Source organism: Corythoichthys intestinalis, chromosome 14 (assembly GCF_030265065.1).
Source record: "Corythoichthys intestinalis isolate RoL2023-P3 chromosome 14, ASM3026506v1, whole genome shotgun sequence".
In the NCBI taxonomy this organism is placed as follows: domain Eukaryota; kingdom Metazoa; phylum Chordata; class Actinopteri; order Syngnathiformes; family Syngnathidae; genus Corythoichthys; species Corythoichthys intestinalis.
Window position 1 is genome coordinate 10,447,942 of NC_080408.1, and position 13,728 is coordinate 10,461,669.

Consider the following 13,728-nt stretch of genomic DNA (forward strand, 5'->3'; position numbering starts at 1 on the left):
AGTAACAGTTCTGTGCTAAGTAAATAATTAGCACAGAACATGAATTTTGATAGTTATTTAGATCTGTCGCGCTGCTATGCATGCTTGGAGGTATGTTTTTCCTATAAATCTAAATAAATCAACAAGTAAGCTGCACTGGACTATAAGCCACAGGATTCAAAATCAAGGAAAAAAGTAGCTGGTTATAGTCGGAAAATTACGATAAAAAATAAGATAGTGTGGGGTACAATAAAGTACTGTTTTTGCGATAAAAAAAATAAAAAAAACATCAAAAAATTACTAGAGACAAAATAGCGGATGAGACTCAGGCATCGTAAAGTCGAAATCGCTTAAGTCAAGTACGTCGTAACCCAGGGAAAACCTGTATACAAGGCGCACAGTTGGATTTTGAGAAAATTGCAGGCTTTTAGGTGCATCTTATAGTGCAGAAAATACAGTAATAAGAGCTGTTTTTTAGTTTTTGCCAAGAGAACAAACTTAACTTCCAAATTCTTTCCAAAGACTTTGATTTTTCCTGTTGTCCAGTGACTGCCATGTGTACCATTGCACCCCTTTTAAATAGAGCATCCTGAACAACAATAAAGGGGTGAACATACCTAAGACCATCACGCAGAACTGGTTGCCGTTCATCTTGGAGGAGCATATGATGACCACATACGTGGGCAGCGACTGTTGGAGGTGGGGCCCCTCGCCGAGGGAGCGCAACGACTCGCAGATACCCTCGGCCAGCGTATTGTGGGAGACCACCACTTGGACAGCACCCCCAGAAACGCTAGCCTCCAGTCGAGCTAGCCAAGGCAGCTGGGATGGACAGATGGCTGGACCGCTGGGACAGCAGAGCAGGGCTTTCAAGACGATCTGTTCCAGCTCCTCTCGGAGGGGGATCTGCTCCGGACCTGTAAAAACAAAAAAAATTAGTTGGAAACAAATGGCCAGTGTTTTAACAAGTGAGTGTCATTTGCAGCCCACCTAAACGTGCCAAATACTGTAACGTGAGCAGAATCATGGTCTCCACGCTGAGTTGCTGGCTGCCGCTGAGGCCCAGCATTTTCAGTGTCTTCTCACTTAGCTGGCTGTGATTGTAACAGCTCACCAGCAGAGGGCTGACCACCAGATCCCCGAGGTTGCCTTCAAAATAAGGCATGGTTCCGTGCCCTAGATAGCCGACAACAAAGTCAAGAAAGGACATCATCTGTTCAATTTATATTTAACTCCTACATTGTATAATCCTTGACATATCACTGACTATATTCTTAGCCGGGCTTTTTATTTATTTATTTATTTTTTCTTAAATGTTGACAAAATATTTTCATTATCGTCATTGTTGACGAAAACAACACTGACTTTACTTCGTTTTTAGATGGGGCTTTGCAAGTTTTTTTTGTTTTTGAATGGCGTTTCTTGGCGCTGCACAGTCCAAACCGTTTGACCGACTGTCACTGTGCAAATATCAAAATCACGGGAATTTTCGCGCGACGCAAGGAATTTTTCGAATGAGCCCCTAAATTTTCCCTTCGCCCGTAAATGCGGGTTTTTTAAATAAAGTTTGAAAATGTATCTAGACCTACAATTTTTGAACAAATCACATAATATACACGTAAAAAGCCGAGGATGGTAAGGGGCATAAAAGTTGAATACAGAATTTGCCAAAAACTTATGGTTTCTCCAAAAATTGGCCAAAAACTTTCCCATTCATTTCTAATGGGATGCCATTGACAGGCATGTACGTCTAAATTTCTCATTCATTTTCAATGGCAGGAAAAAATAGGTTCTTGTAAGTTTTGACTATTTACCATTACAGCGCATTGGCTGTTTTTTTCCTGGTGCCAAAGTAATTTGATGCCATTGACCGCCATGCATGTCCATGCCATTGATGGCCATGTACAGTGGTATGAAAAAGTATCTGAACCTTTTGAAATTTCTCACATTTCTTCTTAAAATCACCATCAAATGTGATCCGATCTTTGTCAAAATCACACAGATGAAAAAACTCATATTTTAGGTTCATATTTTAATGAGGATAGCATGCAAACAATGACAGAAGGGGGAAAAAATAAGTACGTGAACCCTCTGCCTAAGGAGACTTAAAGAGTAATTGAAACCAATTTTTACCAAACATTTTAAGTCAGGTGTGTGCCCAGTCACTGATGAGTGGTTTAAAGCTGCACTGCTCACTATAAAACCCACACCGGGTAAGAATTGTCTTGATGAGAAGCATTGTTTGATATGCATCATGGCTTGGTCAAAAGAGCTGTCTGAAGACCTGTGATGAAGAATTGTTTATTTGTATAAAGCGGGGAAAGGATGCATAACCATCTCTAAAAGTCTGGATGTTCATCAATCGACTGTCAGAGAAGTTGTCTACTAATGGAGAGAGTTTGGCACTGTTGCTTCTCTCCCTAAAGGAGTGGCCGTCCACCAAAGATGACACCAAGAGTTCAGCGCAGAATACTCAGAGAGGTAAAAAAGAACCCTTGAGTGTCTGCTAAATCACTGGCACAGTCCAATATCTCTGCGCACACATCAACTATATGTAAAACTATGTCCATGAATGGTGTTCACAAGAGGACTCGACGGAGGAAGCCACTGCTGTCTAAAAAAAACAAAAACACTGTTGCTCGTTTAATGTTTGCAAAAAAGCACTTGGACACTCCACAGAAGTTTTGGCAAAATATTTTGTGGACTGATGAAACCAAAGTTGAATTGTTTGGGATTAACACACAACGTCATGTGTGGAGGAAAAATCGAACAGCTCTCCAACATCAACACCTCATCCCAACTGTTAAGCATGGTGGAGGGAGCATCATGATTTGGGTATGTTTTGCTGCCTCAGGGCCTGGACAACTTGCAATCATTAATTGAAGAATGAATTCCAAAGTTTATCAGGATGTTTTGCAGGAAAACCTGAGGCCGTCCGTTAGACAGTTGAAGATAAAAAGAGGATGGATGCTGCAACAAGATAATTATCCAAAACACAGAAGTAAATCGACCTTAGAATGGTTTCAGAAGAACAAAATACACTTTCTAGAGTGGCCAAGTCAAAGTTCAGACTTGAACCCCATTCAGATGCTGTGGCATGACCTAAAGACAACGATTCATTCCAGACATCCCAGGAATATGACTGAACTACAGTAGTTTTGTAGCGAACAATGGGCCAAAATGAGATGTGCCAGATCTGCAGCAACAGGAAGCATCTGGTTGAAGTTATTGCTGCCAGTTGATGTGTGCACGGAGGTATTGGACTGTGCCACTGATTTCTGTAAGTCTTTAGCAGACACTCTACGGTTCTTTTTTACCTCTCTGAGTATTTTGCGCTTAACTCTTGGCATCATCTTTGTTGGACGGCCACTCCTTGGGAGAGAAGCAACAGTGCCAAACTCTCTCCATTTGTAGACAACTTCTCTGACTGTCGATTGATGAACATCCAGATTTTAAGAGTTGGTTTTGTATCCTTTCCCAGCTTTATACAAATCAACAATTCTTGATCGCAGGTCTTCAGACAGCTCTCTTGACCGAGCCATGATGCACATCATATAATGCTTCTCATCAAGACAATTCTTGCCAGGTGTGTGTTTTATAGTGGGCAGGGCTTTAAACCACTCATCAGTGATTGGGCACATGCCTGACTTAAATTGTTTGGTAAAAATTGGTTTCAATTGCTCTTTAAGTCTCCTTAGGCCAGTACTTCTCAAATAGTGGGGCGCGCCCCCCTGGGGGGGCGCAGAGCGATGCCGGGGGGGCGCGTGTGACCTTGGGGAACATGCTTTTTTTTTTTTTCTGCCGTACTGGAATAACGTGTACTTGCGCATCCACTCAGTGGGTGGCAGTGGCGCTCTCATTTTCAGAGTGCGTGCAGTATTTTTGAACTAAGGAAGAGCACTCATCACACAGAAAACAAATATGAAGAGCAGTGCGCCGCCGCCGTCTTCGAAAGCCGTTTTCCGACCGGACTCACTCACGCAGCGACCCACTGTCTTGTCCGGTTCTTACGCCGCCGCCCGATAAGTGCCATTTTCGGCTTGGGATCGTCACGACGACCGCCCTCACCTACGGTTCTACCTCGGCCGCCGAGAATGCGCTTTGTTCGTGCCGTTTGCCTTTTAGCTTTGACTTTTAATACTGTGGGTGATGAGGAAAGACTGTTTACTGTGTCTAAAAATAATTATAGCGGACCGCCAGAAGCCAAATCAATTAAGACGCCACTTAAAGACATTCGACCCCAATCTCATTGATAAGCCGCTTGATTGTTTTTCAGCGAAAACGTGCCGAATATTGCCAACAATCGTCCTGCTTTGTCAGTGTTATATCGGTAAACCAGTGAGCATTGTTAGCATGCTCATTGCAAAATGACTCCACACCATTGCAAAGGAGGTAATACTGAGTGTGAGCAGCAAAAATAAAAACTGTCCTTCTGTCCAAGGACACTCTTTTTTTCCTTTATTCATTTTTCGGTCAAATTTTTTGGCATATTGTCCTCATGAGTGAATGTTTCTAATCAATTTGAATTTGTTATTATTTACTGATTTTATTACATTTTATTTTTCTGTATCAAATGGTCAAAAATGTACCTTGAGTGTATTTTTACAGTTTGAATGTGACTTTTTTTTTTTTAATTCAGGCAAATTGATGCACGTCAAGTCTTCTCTGTTACAAACAAAACAATGTTAATAAAGTTATACTTTATTATAAGTTGATCTGTTACTTTTTTTCTTTATTAGAAAAAAAGGACACAATATTAGGCAGATGCGTATTTATAATAGTAATTTTATAGACAAATAATACTATTTACAGCGGCGGCAGAGAGTTTGGGGGGGCGCGAAACATTTACGTCTTGCTTGGGGGGGGCGTAGCAGAAAATAATTGAGAAGCACTGCCTTAGGCAGACTTACTTATTTTTCCCCCATCTGTCATTGGTTGCCTACTATGCTCATTAAAATGTGAAAACCTATAAATGTTTGGGTGGTTTTAGTTAAAGCAGACAGTTTTTTTCATCTGTGTAATTTTGACAAAAATCAGCTCACATTTGATAGTGATTATATGCAGAAATGTGAGAAATTCCAAAAGGTTCAGATACTTTTTCATACCACTGTACGTCCAAATTTCCCATTAATTTTGAATGGCAGGAAAAACCCGTGTGGTTGTGATTTTTGAGCAAAAACCTACAATTAAAGCCCATTGACATTCAACTGACGCCCAGGTAAGCCGATGCCATTGACAGCCATGAAACAGGACGTGCCCCTGGAATGTCCCCAAATCAATAGGAAGTGACCTGATATGAAAGGGACGTGTCCCTGAAATGTCCCCAAAGATCTGTATGTAATTGCTCAATAAATTGCATTTTCTACTCGTCTTTGTTATTTCACGAATATTTCCCAGATGTATTTTTAACAGAGTCAAGGAAATCAGCATCAGGTATTTTGGGTGAAAAGAAGATGACGAAGAGGTGTCTGGTACCGACGAGGATGACGGGGCGAACGCCTGCACAGTTGAGCAGGTTTTCCGGAATGATGACCGTCCCCCCAGTGCTGACAGGTTGGGTCTGGATGGCGCTCGGCCCTGGATGTTGAGGAGAGGCACCCCCTAATATAGAACCTAAACCGGAAACACAACACATAGATTATATGTCACATTCAAGAGATTTTGGCAAATCATGTTTACTGATAGCATATTTTATGATTAGCAGGGTAATAATTCCTAATTCTCCAGTCGCTCTATCTCCATGGAGATAAGCGCATGACTCATCCCTGAATAACCACAGTAATATTGTTTTGTCATCTTCAAAGCAGACTTGGAAAAATTCTTAGAAAAAAGCCTACGCAAACCTGTCCGCTAAATAGCAGACAACATGCGGGTCAAGCTACGGTTCTGATTGCCGACGAACATGCAACGCAGACATCGGCTGAGAACAAAACTGATGACGTTCAAACCTACCAGAAGGACAGACGACGGGTCGGATGGCCGGCACGGGGACAGCCGTGGGCGGGGCTGCGACAATCGAAGTGGGATGCCAGCTCCGATGACGTTTCTTGGGGGGACCGGAGTTCATGGCGGATGACGCTGAGCGGCACACAAAAATAAAAATGTCTCATGCTAGACATGACACATAACAAGTGTCAAAGGAAAAGTCTTACCTGGACTGCCACCCAGGTCTGAGGCTCGATAGCCTTGGGCCTGAGGTCCTAAAGTGACTTGGGAGGTGCTGAGTAAGGGGGTCCGCCCATCAACAACTAAGCCGTTTGTCGGCCCGTTTACCCTTAGTGCAGTGGGAACTGGAAAATGGCAAGAATTATTTCCTTAATACAACATACTGGACAGCAGGGGTGTGACAATATATCTAAAAGGTGATATATCGTGATACTTTGTAGCTAAGGCTACAACCACTTAAATGATTAAATCGATTAAATGAATTAGTTTTCAATTAATGTGATGATTGATTATTGCCTGCAGTGATTAGCAGTCACTTTTGGGTCCTTCTTTGTGTGTAATGTGAGGATGCGTGCGTTTGTGATTGGAGCAAGAGAGAGAGAGTTCACTGCTGCAACTGCTGCTGTTGGGTTGCTGAATCAATAATATTACAAAAGTGTCGAGAGTTAGATTGTCTTTTGTGTTGTTAGATACAGTGTACCTCCATCAGAGGTGAGTAAATGAAGCCTATTGTATTGTTTGTATTCTTTGTTGATGAGGCGCTGCCAGTTAGCAAGGAGTGCTAAGGTAGTTAGCGATCATGCTAGTTAGTGTTTTAAGTGTCCGTTAGCATTGTGTTTTGGAGACGCATATTACCACTTGAGTTATCGTTAGATAAAGTCTAATTTCTTTATATAAAGAAACCACACACATAAACCCATTCATGTAATAGCTTAGAGCAGTGGTCTCCAAACTATTCCACATAGGGTCGCTGTGGGTGCAGGATTTCACTCCAACAAAACAAGACCACACCTTTTCACCAATCTGGTGTTTTCTAAGTGTAATCAGTTGATTGCAGTCAGGTGCTGCCTGTTTTAGTAGAAACCACATTGGTTAAAAGGTCTGTGCTTGAGCGGTATGAACAAAAACCAGGACCCACAGCGGCGCTCGAGGACCGGTTTGGAGACCCCTGGCTTCGAGTCTCCTTTCAACAAAAACTCAAACTGTAAATTGTCATACAAGAGAGTGTGCTTTGAGATTGGATTTCAACATTCTTTTCATCACACACATTTCCATGAACTATTTATCAGTCAACAATGCATAAATTAGGGTGACCAAACGTCCTCTTTTGCCCGGACAAGTCCTACTTTCACGTAGTATCCTCGCCGTCCGGGCGGGTTTTATAAATTCATAAAAATGTCCGGTTTTTATGATTTGTCACAGGGACCAATTTGAAGATAATCACTCCGGCCGCTGGGTGGCAGCATTTGACATGGCTCCTACTAGAAGGGAGGGAAGGAAGTTCTTCTTGTTTTTGTTGGCAGTTTACCCCCATCATGAGGCATTACCGCCATCTACTGGGTTAACGATTTGGCCACAACGCCTGAATTTTTTACGATTAATACGTATATAGTAGCAACTGTTGACTTCTGTTGGAGCTTTGACTGTAAAATCCCGTTTGGTGTCGCATCGTTGCGCTGTTGATGATTGTAAACTTTTATAGCAAAGTTTGTTTTTTCCCTCAGCTAGCTATCAGTAAGCTAAACCGCGCTAGGCATTATGGGAAACGTAGTTCTGAACTGCTACATTTGGAAACATGCTGGTTGAATAGTTTGTCAGTTTATTTCGGTTTTTGTTTGTGTGCAATCTAGAACATTGAATGAGAATATCAATTGAATGGGAATAACAATTTGTCAAGGACAATTGTCGTGATAGTAATTTATAAAAATGTTTAGTTGGCACATAGCTTACTGTGTGTATGTGTATTGACTGGACTACATTTCTATGGGTCTGCATTATATACTCTACGTGTATATATATATATATATATATATATATATATATATATATATATATATATATACATATACACTATACGTGTATATACATATTAGGGCTGTCAAACGATTAAAATTTTTAATCGAGTTAATTACAGCTTAAAAATTAATTAATCGTAATCAATCGCAATTAATCGCATTTCAAACCATCTCTAAAATATGCCATATTTTTATGCAAATTATTGTTGGAATGGAAAGATAAGACACACGACGGATATATACATACAACATACTGTACATCAGTACTGTATTTGTTTATTGTAACACTAAATCCACAAATGGCATTATTAACATTCTTTCTGTTAAAGTGATCCACGGATAGAGAAGACTTGTAGTTCTTAAACGATAAATGTTATAGTTACAAGTTATAGTAATTTTATATTAAAACCCCTCTTCATGTTTTTGTTTTAATAAAATTTGTAAAATTTTCAATCAAAAGTAGAGTTAATATAATAATAAGAAGAATAAAAATAACAATAATAAAAATAGAGTGAAAAGTTTTACGTGTATTTTGCATAGCTAAATTGATATGAATGCCAGTTCATTTATCATTGTTGTTTAACTGTGTGTCAGAATAGGGCCTCATTACTATAGACTGAAGTGCTTTTCTTTTTGAGAACATTTTTTTTTTTTTGAGAGATAGGAATATTATTTTTGTTGTGCTTTCACTAAACGATACTTATGTTTGTTGTGAAGGAGAAGCTTATGCCAATAAACGGCGTGCCTGTGTCCACTCGCCTTTACTGTATAACATATACAGTGGGGAGAACAAGTATTTGATACACTGCCAAAACCCATTGGCAGTGTATCAAATACTTCTTCTCCCCAATATACCTGTACATATCTTACCCAAAATAAAACAAGAGACACATAATTGCCACTAAATGAAAGAAAACTTACCGAAATATGTGTGGAGCACAAATAGCAATTTGCATTGCATTGTGAATACAGCATAAACGTCTCGCAACTACTAATTCTCCCACGTTTAGAAGACATAACATGAATATGGAACGGCGCTGCCCCCAAGCGGCCGGTGGCATTCTCTTCACTCTTAAAGTCCATAAACGGCCTCATTGTAATGTTTGAGGCTATATGCCAGCGGGTGCGTTAATTGGGTCAAATATTTTAACGTGATTAATTTTAAAATTAATTAACGCCCGTTAACGCGATAATTTTGACAGCCCTAATACATACATACATACATATATATATATAATATTATATTATAATATAATAATATAATAAGGGTGCCAAACGATTAAAATTTTTGCCATATGCCATATTTTTCTGTAAATTATTGTTGGAATGGAAAGATAAGACACAAGATGGCTATATACATTCAACATACGGTACATAAGTAGTGTATCTCTGTATTATAACAATAAATCAACAAGATGGCATTACCATTATTAACATTCTGTTAAAGCGATCCATGGATAGAAAGACTTGTAGTTCTAAAAAGATCAATGTTAGTACAAGTTATAGAAATTTTATATTAAAACCCCTCTTCATGTTTTCGTTTTAATAAAATTTTCAATCAAAAAATAAACTAGTAGCTTGCCATTGTTGATGTCAATAATTACTTACACAATGCTCATGGGTGCTGAAGCCTATAAAATCAGTCGCACCCAAGCGCCAGCAGAGGGCGCCAAAACTCCGAAAAACACAACAAGTACACATTTCACTGTGCAGTCATTTTAATCTGTTTGAGCGGGGCATTTGTGCGTTAATTGCATCAAATATTTTAACGTGATTAATTTAAAAAACTAATTACCGCCCGTTAACGCGATAATTTTGACAGCCCTAATATATATGTGTGTATATATATATATATATATATATATATATACATATATATATATATATATATATATATATATATATATATATTTTTTTAAAGTCTTTTTTTTTTTTTCAAACGTCATTTTTCCATCCAGAGTGAGGGGGCACGCTTTAAATTTATGAAAGTGATATAGGCATCTTTGAGTGAACTTCGAGTAAAATTGAAGTATCTTGAGGCCGGGCTGAGTGTCGTCTTTTTTGGAAATCAAAATATGGTCACCCTAGCATAAATGCTTATGCGTAATGTGTTTTGATCCCATTGTTATCAAGCATTCTTGTTGTTATAGCTCTGTGGCAGCAGATCAGTGTGTTTATAATAGTTTAATAAGCTTATGCAACAGGTTTCTACAGGTGTTCAATAAAATGAAAGCGTTTAAAAACAGTCCTCCCTGATTTCTAATACTTGGCAATCGATTTACCAATGACCCTGGCGGGCTTTTTCCAATCTCATATCCACTGCGTACACAATACACCAAAACATTGATTGGCACGAGTAGTGGTTTGCCTGTCAATAACGCGCAACCTTGTAAAAGGAGATAATGGATAGCCAAACCAAACAAGTCATTATGGCATTCCTTCTTTTGCTATTGATTGGTGCTTGTGTGTGTGTGTGCATCTAACCAGAGGTTAATCCCCATGGTCAGCCATGGCTCCATCTGCTTTTTGCATCAACAACAACAACAAAAAAAACAACCTGTAGCTAGGCAACCTTTGACAGTAAAGAGCAAGACAGCTGAAGTGACACAAGCATACATCAGCCCCGCTCCCCACTGAGGGTTAAAACACAACTGCCTTTCTTCACCTATTGGGAAGGTCTTGTTTCCAGGCGTGGAGGCCAGAGGTTTGATGAAGCCGCATTCTCTGCTAAGGTCAGGACTGTTGAAAAAGACGGACGAGGCCGGTGTCACTCGAGTGGGCGGCGAATCTGGTCGTGGAGAAGAAAAAAATAAGGACGAATTAAGTCCTCTGATTGATCACGCTAACATTACTTTGATTTAAATTGTCTCCAGATATTTTTCATAGGGGTGGGAAATGGGGCCACTTAAAATCTTGGGGTGGCACACGACAAATTAAAAGCCATGATTTCAGGTTTTTATTATATTGTTGTAGTAAACAGGCCAGTAGAAAACTGTCAGAAAGACTTCAGGACATCCCTACTAATATCGCGTTAACGGGCGGTTAATACTTTTTTTTCTCTGGCGCTTGGGTGCGACTGATTTTATAGGCTTCAGCACCCATGAGCATTGTGTAAGTAATTATTGTCATCAACAATGGCGGGCTACTAGTTTATTTTCTGATTGAAATTTTTACAAATTTCATTAAAACGAAAACATTAAGAAGGGTTTTAATATAAAATTTCTATAACTTGTACTAACATTTATCTTTTAAGAACTACAAGTCTTTCTATCCATGGATCGCTTTAACAGAATGTTAATAATGGTAATGCCATCTTGTTGATTTATTATTACTGTATAATAAAGAAATACAGTACTCATGTACCGTATGGTGAATGTATATATCCATCTTTCCATTCCAACGTTAACTTACAGAAAAATATGGTATATTTTATAGATGGTTTGAATTGCGATTAATTATGATTAATTAATTTTTAAGCTGTAATTAACTCGATTAAAAATGTTAATCGTTTGACACCCCAAAATATATATATATATATACAACATTACTTCAATCAAAAGAGTTGCTTCGATCCCCCTCAAAAATTCAAAGAAAAATAGCTTTCACATGCATTTTTTTGAGTTTCAAATCTATTTTTGCATTCAAAGACATTGAAAATATATGTTTGATTGAAGCAACTTTTTTATATTGTAACAACTTTTTTTTTTTTTTTTTTGATTGAATAATAAAGACACAAATCTACCTCCATATGGCTCCGCCCAGGGGATATAATTTTTGATCGGGGTAACTACATTGGCACGTCACCGGCGGGCATACCATATTCAATGGATGACGATCTTGGCGAAAAGTATTGCCTAAGCAGCCTGATTTAAAATTCCCCTCAAGAATGATGGGAAACAAAAAACGCTCATAGTCAACTTATTATTACAAATATTCTTGTAAGTTCATTTTAATTGCTGACACTGCGTTTCGGGGTCATCAATATGTTGTGCCCCCCCGCCTCAAAAGTCAAACTCCGCCTATGCTACTGATATACAGTGAGGAGCAGAAGTATTTGCACCCTTTGTGATTTTTTACCCACACAGAAAATAGGTAGAGTTCTGAAATTTCAATCATAGATGCATTTCCACTTATAGAGACAATCTAAAGAAAAATACGGAACTCACATTGTATGATTTTTGAAATAATTTATTTGTAATTACCTGGGGTTCACAAGTATCTGTATCCCTGACAATCAGCAATAATTATGACACTGAAAGAGTTGTCAGTCTACCTTAAAAAAAGTCCACCTTTACCCCATGAGTGACCCACACCCACCACCCGTTTTGAGCTCATTATTGTCATCTGTACATCCCACAGTCAGTCATAATCCAACTGCTACCATTGGCAAGACCAGAGAGCTTTCAAAAGACACCAGAGAAAAAAAATGTTGAGCTCCACAAGCTGGAAAAGTCTATGGGACAATTGGAAAGCAGCTTAGTGAGACTAAAATAGTTGAAGCAATTGTTATAAAATGGAAAAGGTTAAACATGACTGATAATCTACCTCGGACTGGGGCTCCATGTAAAATCTCTCCTCGTGGGGCATCACTCATGATGAAAAGTCAGGTCTCAGCCTAAAACTACACAGAAGGGGCTAGACAATGACCTGAAGAGAGCTGGATGCACAGTATCAAAGGCTAGTGTTAGTAGAACACTACGGTGCAATGGTTTACAGTGCCTTCCATAATTATTGGCACCCCTGAAAAAGATGTGTTTTTTTAGCTTCTAATATTTTTTTTTTAATTCAAATAAAATGGGACCTTAATGGAAAAAAAAGAGAAAATCCAACCTTCAATACATGTGCATTCATTCAGTGGGGGGAAAAATATCCCAAATAAAGAAAAAAATATTTGACATCAAATAATGTGTGTCACAATTATTCGTACCCCTGGTGTTAATACTTCGTACAGCCCCCTTTGTACACGGTCCCAGGCGTGCTTTGGTCAGATGAGACCAAGATTGAGCTTTTTGGCAACAAACACTCTAAGTGGGTCTGGCGTGCCACGAAAGATGCGCATGCTGAAAAGCACCTCATACCCACTGTGAAGTATGAGGGTGGGTCAGTGATGCTGTGGGGCAGTTTCACTTCCAAAGGCCCTGGGAACCTTGTTAGGGTGCATGGCATCATGAATGCTTTGAAATACCAGGACATTTTAAATCAAAATCTGTTGCCCTCTGCCCGAAAGCTGAAGATGGGTCGTCACTGGGTCTTTCAGCAAGACAATGACCCTAAACATATGGCCAAATCTACACAGAAATGGTTCACCAAACACAAAATCAAGCTCCTCCCACGGCCATCTCAGTCCCCAGACCTTGTTTTATTGGCAAAAGGGGGTTGTACAAAGTATTAACACCAGGGGTGCTAATAATTGTGACACACATTATTTGATGTCAAATAATTATTTCTTTATGTGGGATTTTTCCCCACTGAATAACTGCACTTGTATTGGATGTTGGATTTTTCTCTTTTTTTCCATTAAGGTCCCATAGTATTTGAAAAAAAAAAAAAAATATATATATATATATATATATATATATATATATATATATATATATATATGAGAAGCTAAAAAACACATCTTTTTCAGGGATGCCAATAATCACGGAGGGCACTATAAAATCATGCATGTCTCAGAAGGTTGCCTGTTAAAGCCAGTACATGTGAAGGCCCCACTGAAGTTTGCCAGTGTCCATCTGAATGATGCAGAGGGGTCATCGGAGAAAGTCACGTGGTCAGATGAGACCAA

General features: G+C 39.1%; 1 protein-coding gene across 2 annotated transcripts in view; it reads right to left on the reverse strand.

Annotated features, from left to right (window-relative positions):
* greb1l (GREB1 like retinoic acid receptor coactivator) overlaps positions 1-13,728 on the reverse strand; it is a 96,491-nt gene that overhangs the window by 44,570 nt on the left and 38,193 nt on the right. For both annotated transcript variants that reach the window (XM_057856609.1, XM_057856608.1), the window contains exons 8-13: positions 10,606-10,728; positions 6,132-6,269; positions 5,932-6,057; positions 5,455-5,592; positions 970-1,155; positions 597-896 (exon numbers count right to left, since the gene is read on the reverse strand). In XM_057856609.1, coding sequence (XP_057712592.1) covers positions 597-896; positions 970-1,155; positions 5,455-5,592; positions 5,932-6,057; positions 6,132-6,269; positions 10,606-10,728 — 1,011 coding nt within the window. The remainder of the gene's footprint in view (positions 1-596; positions 897-969; positions 1,156-5,454; positions 5,593-5,931; positions 6,058-6,131; positions 6,270-10,605; positions 10,729-13,728) is intronic.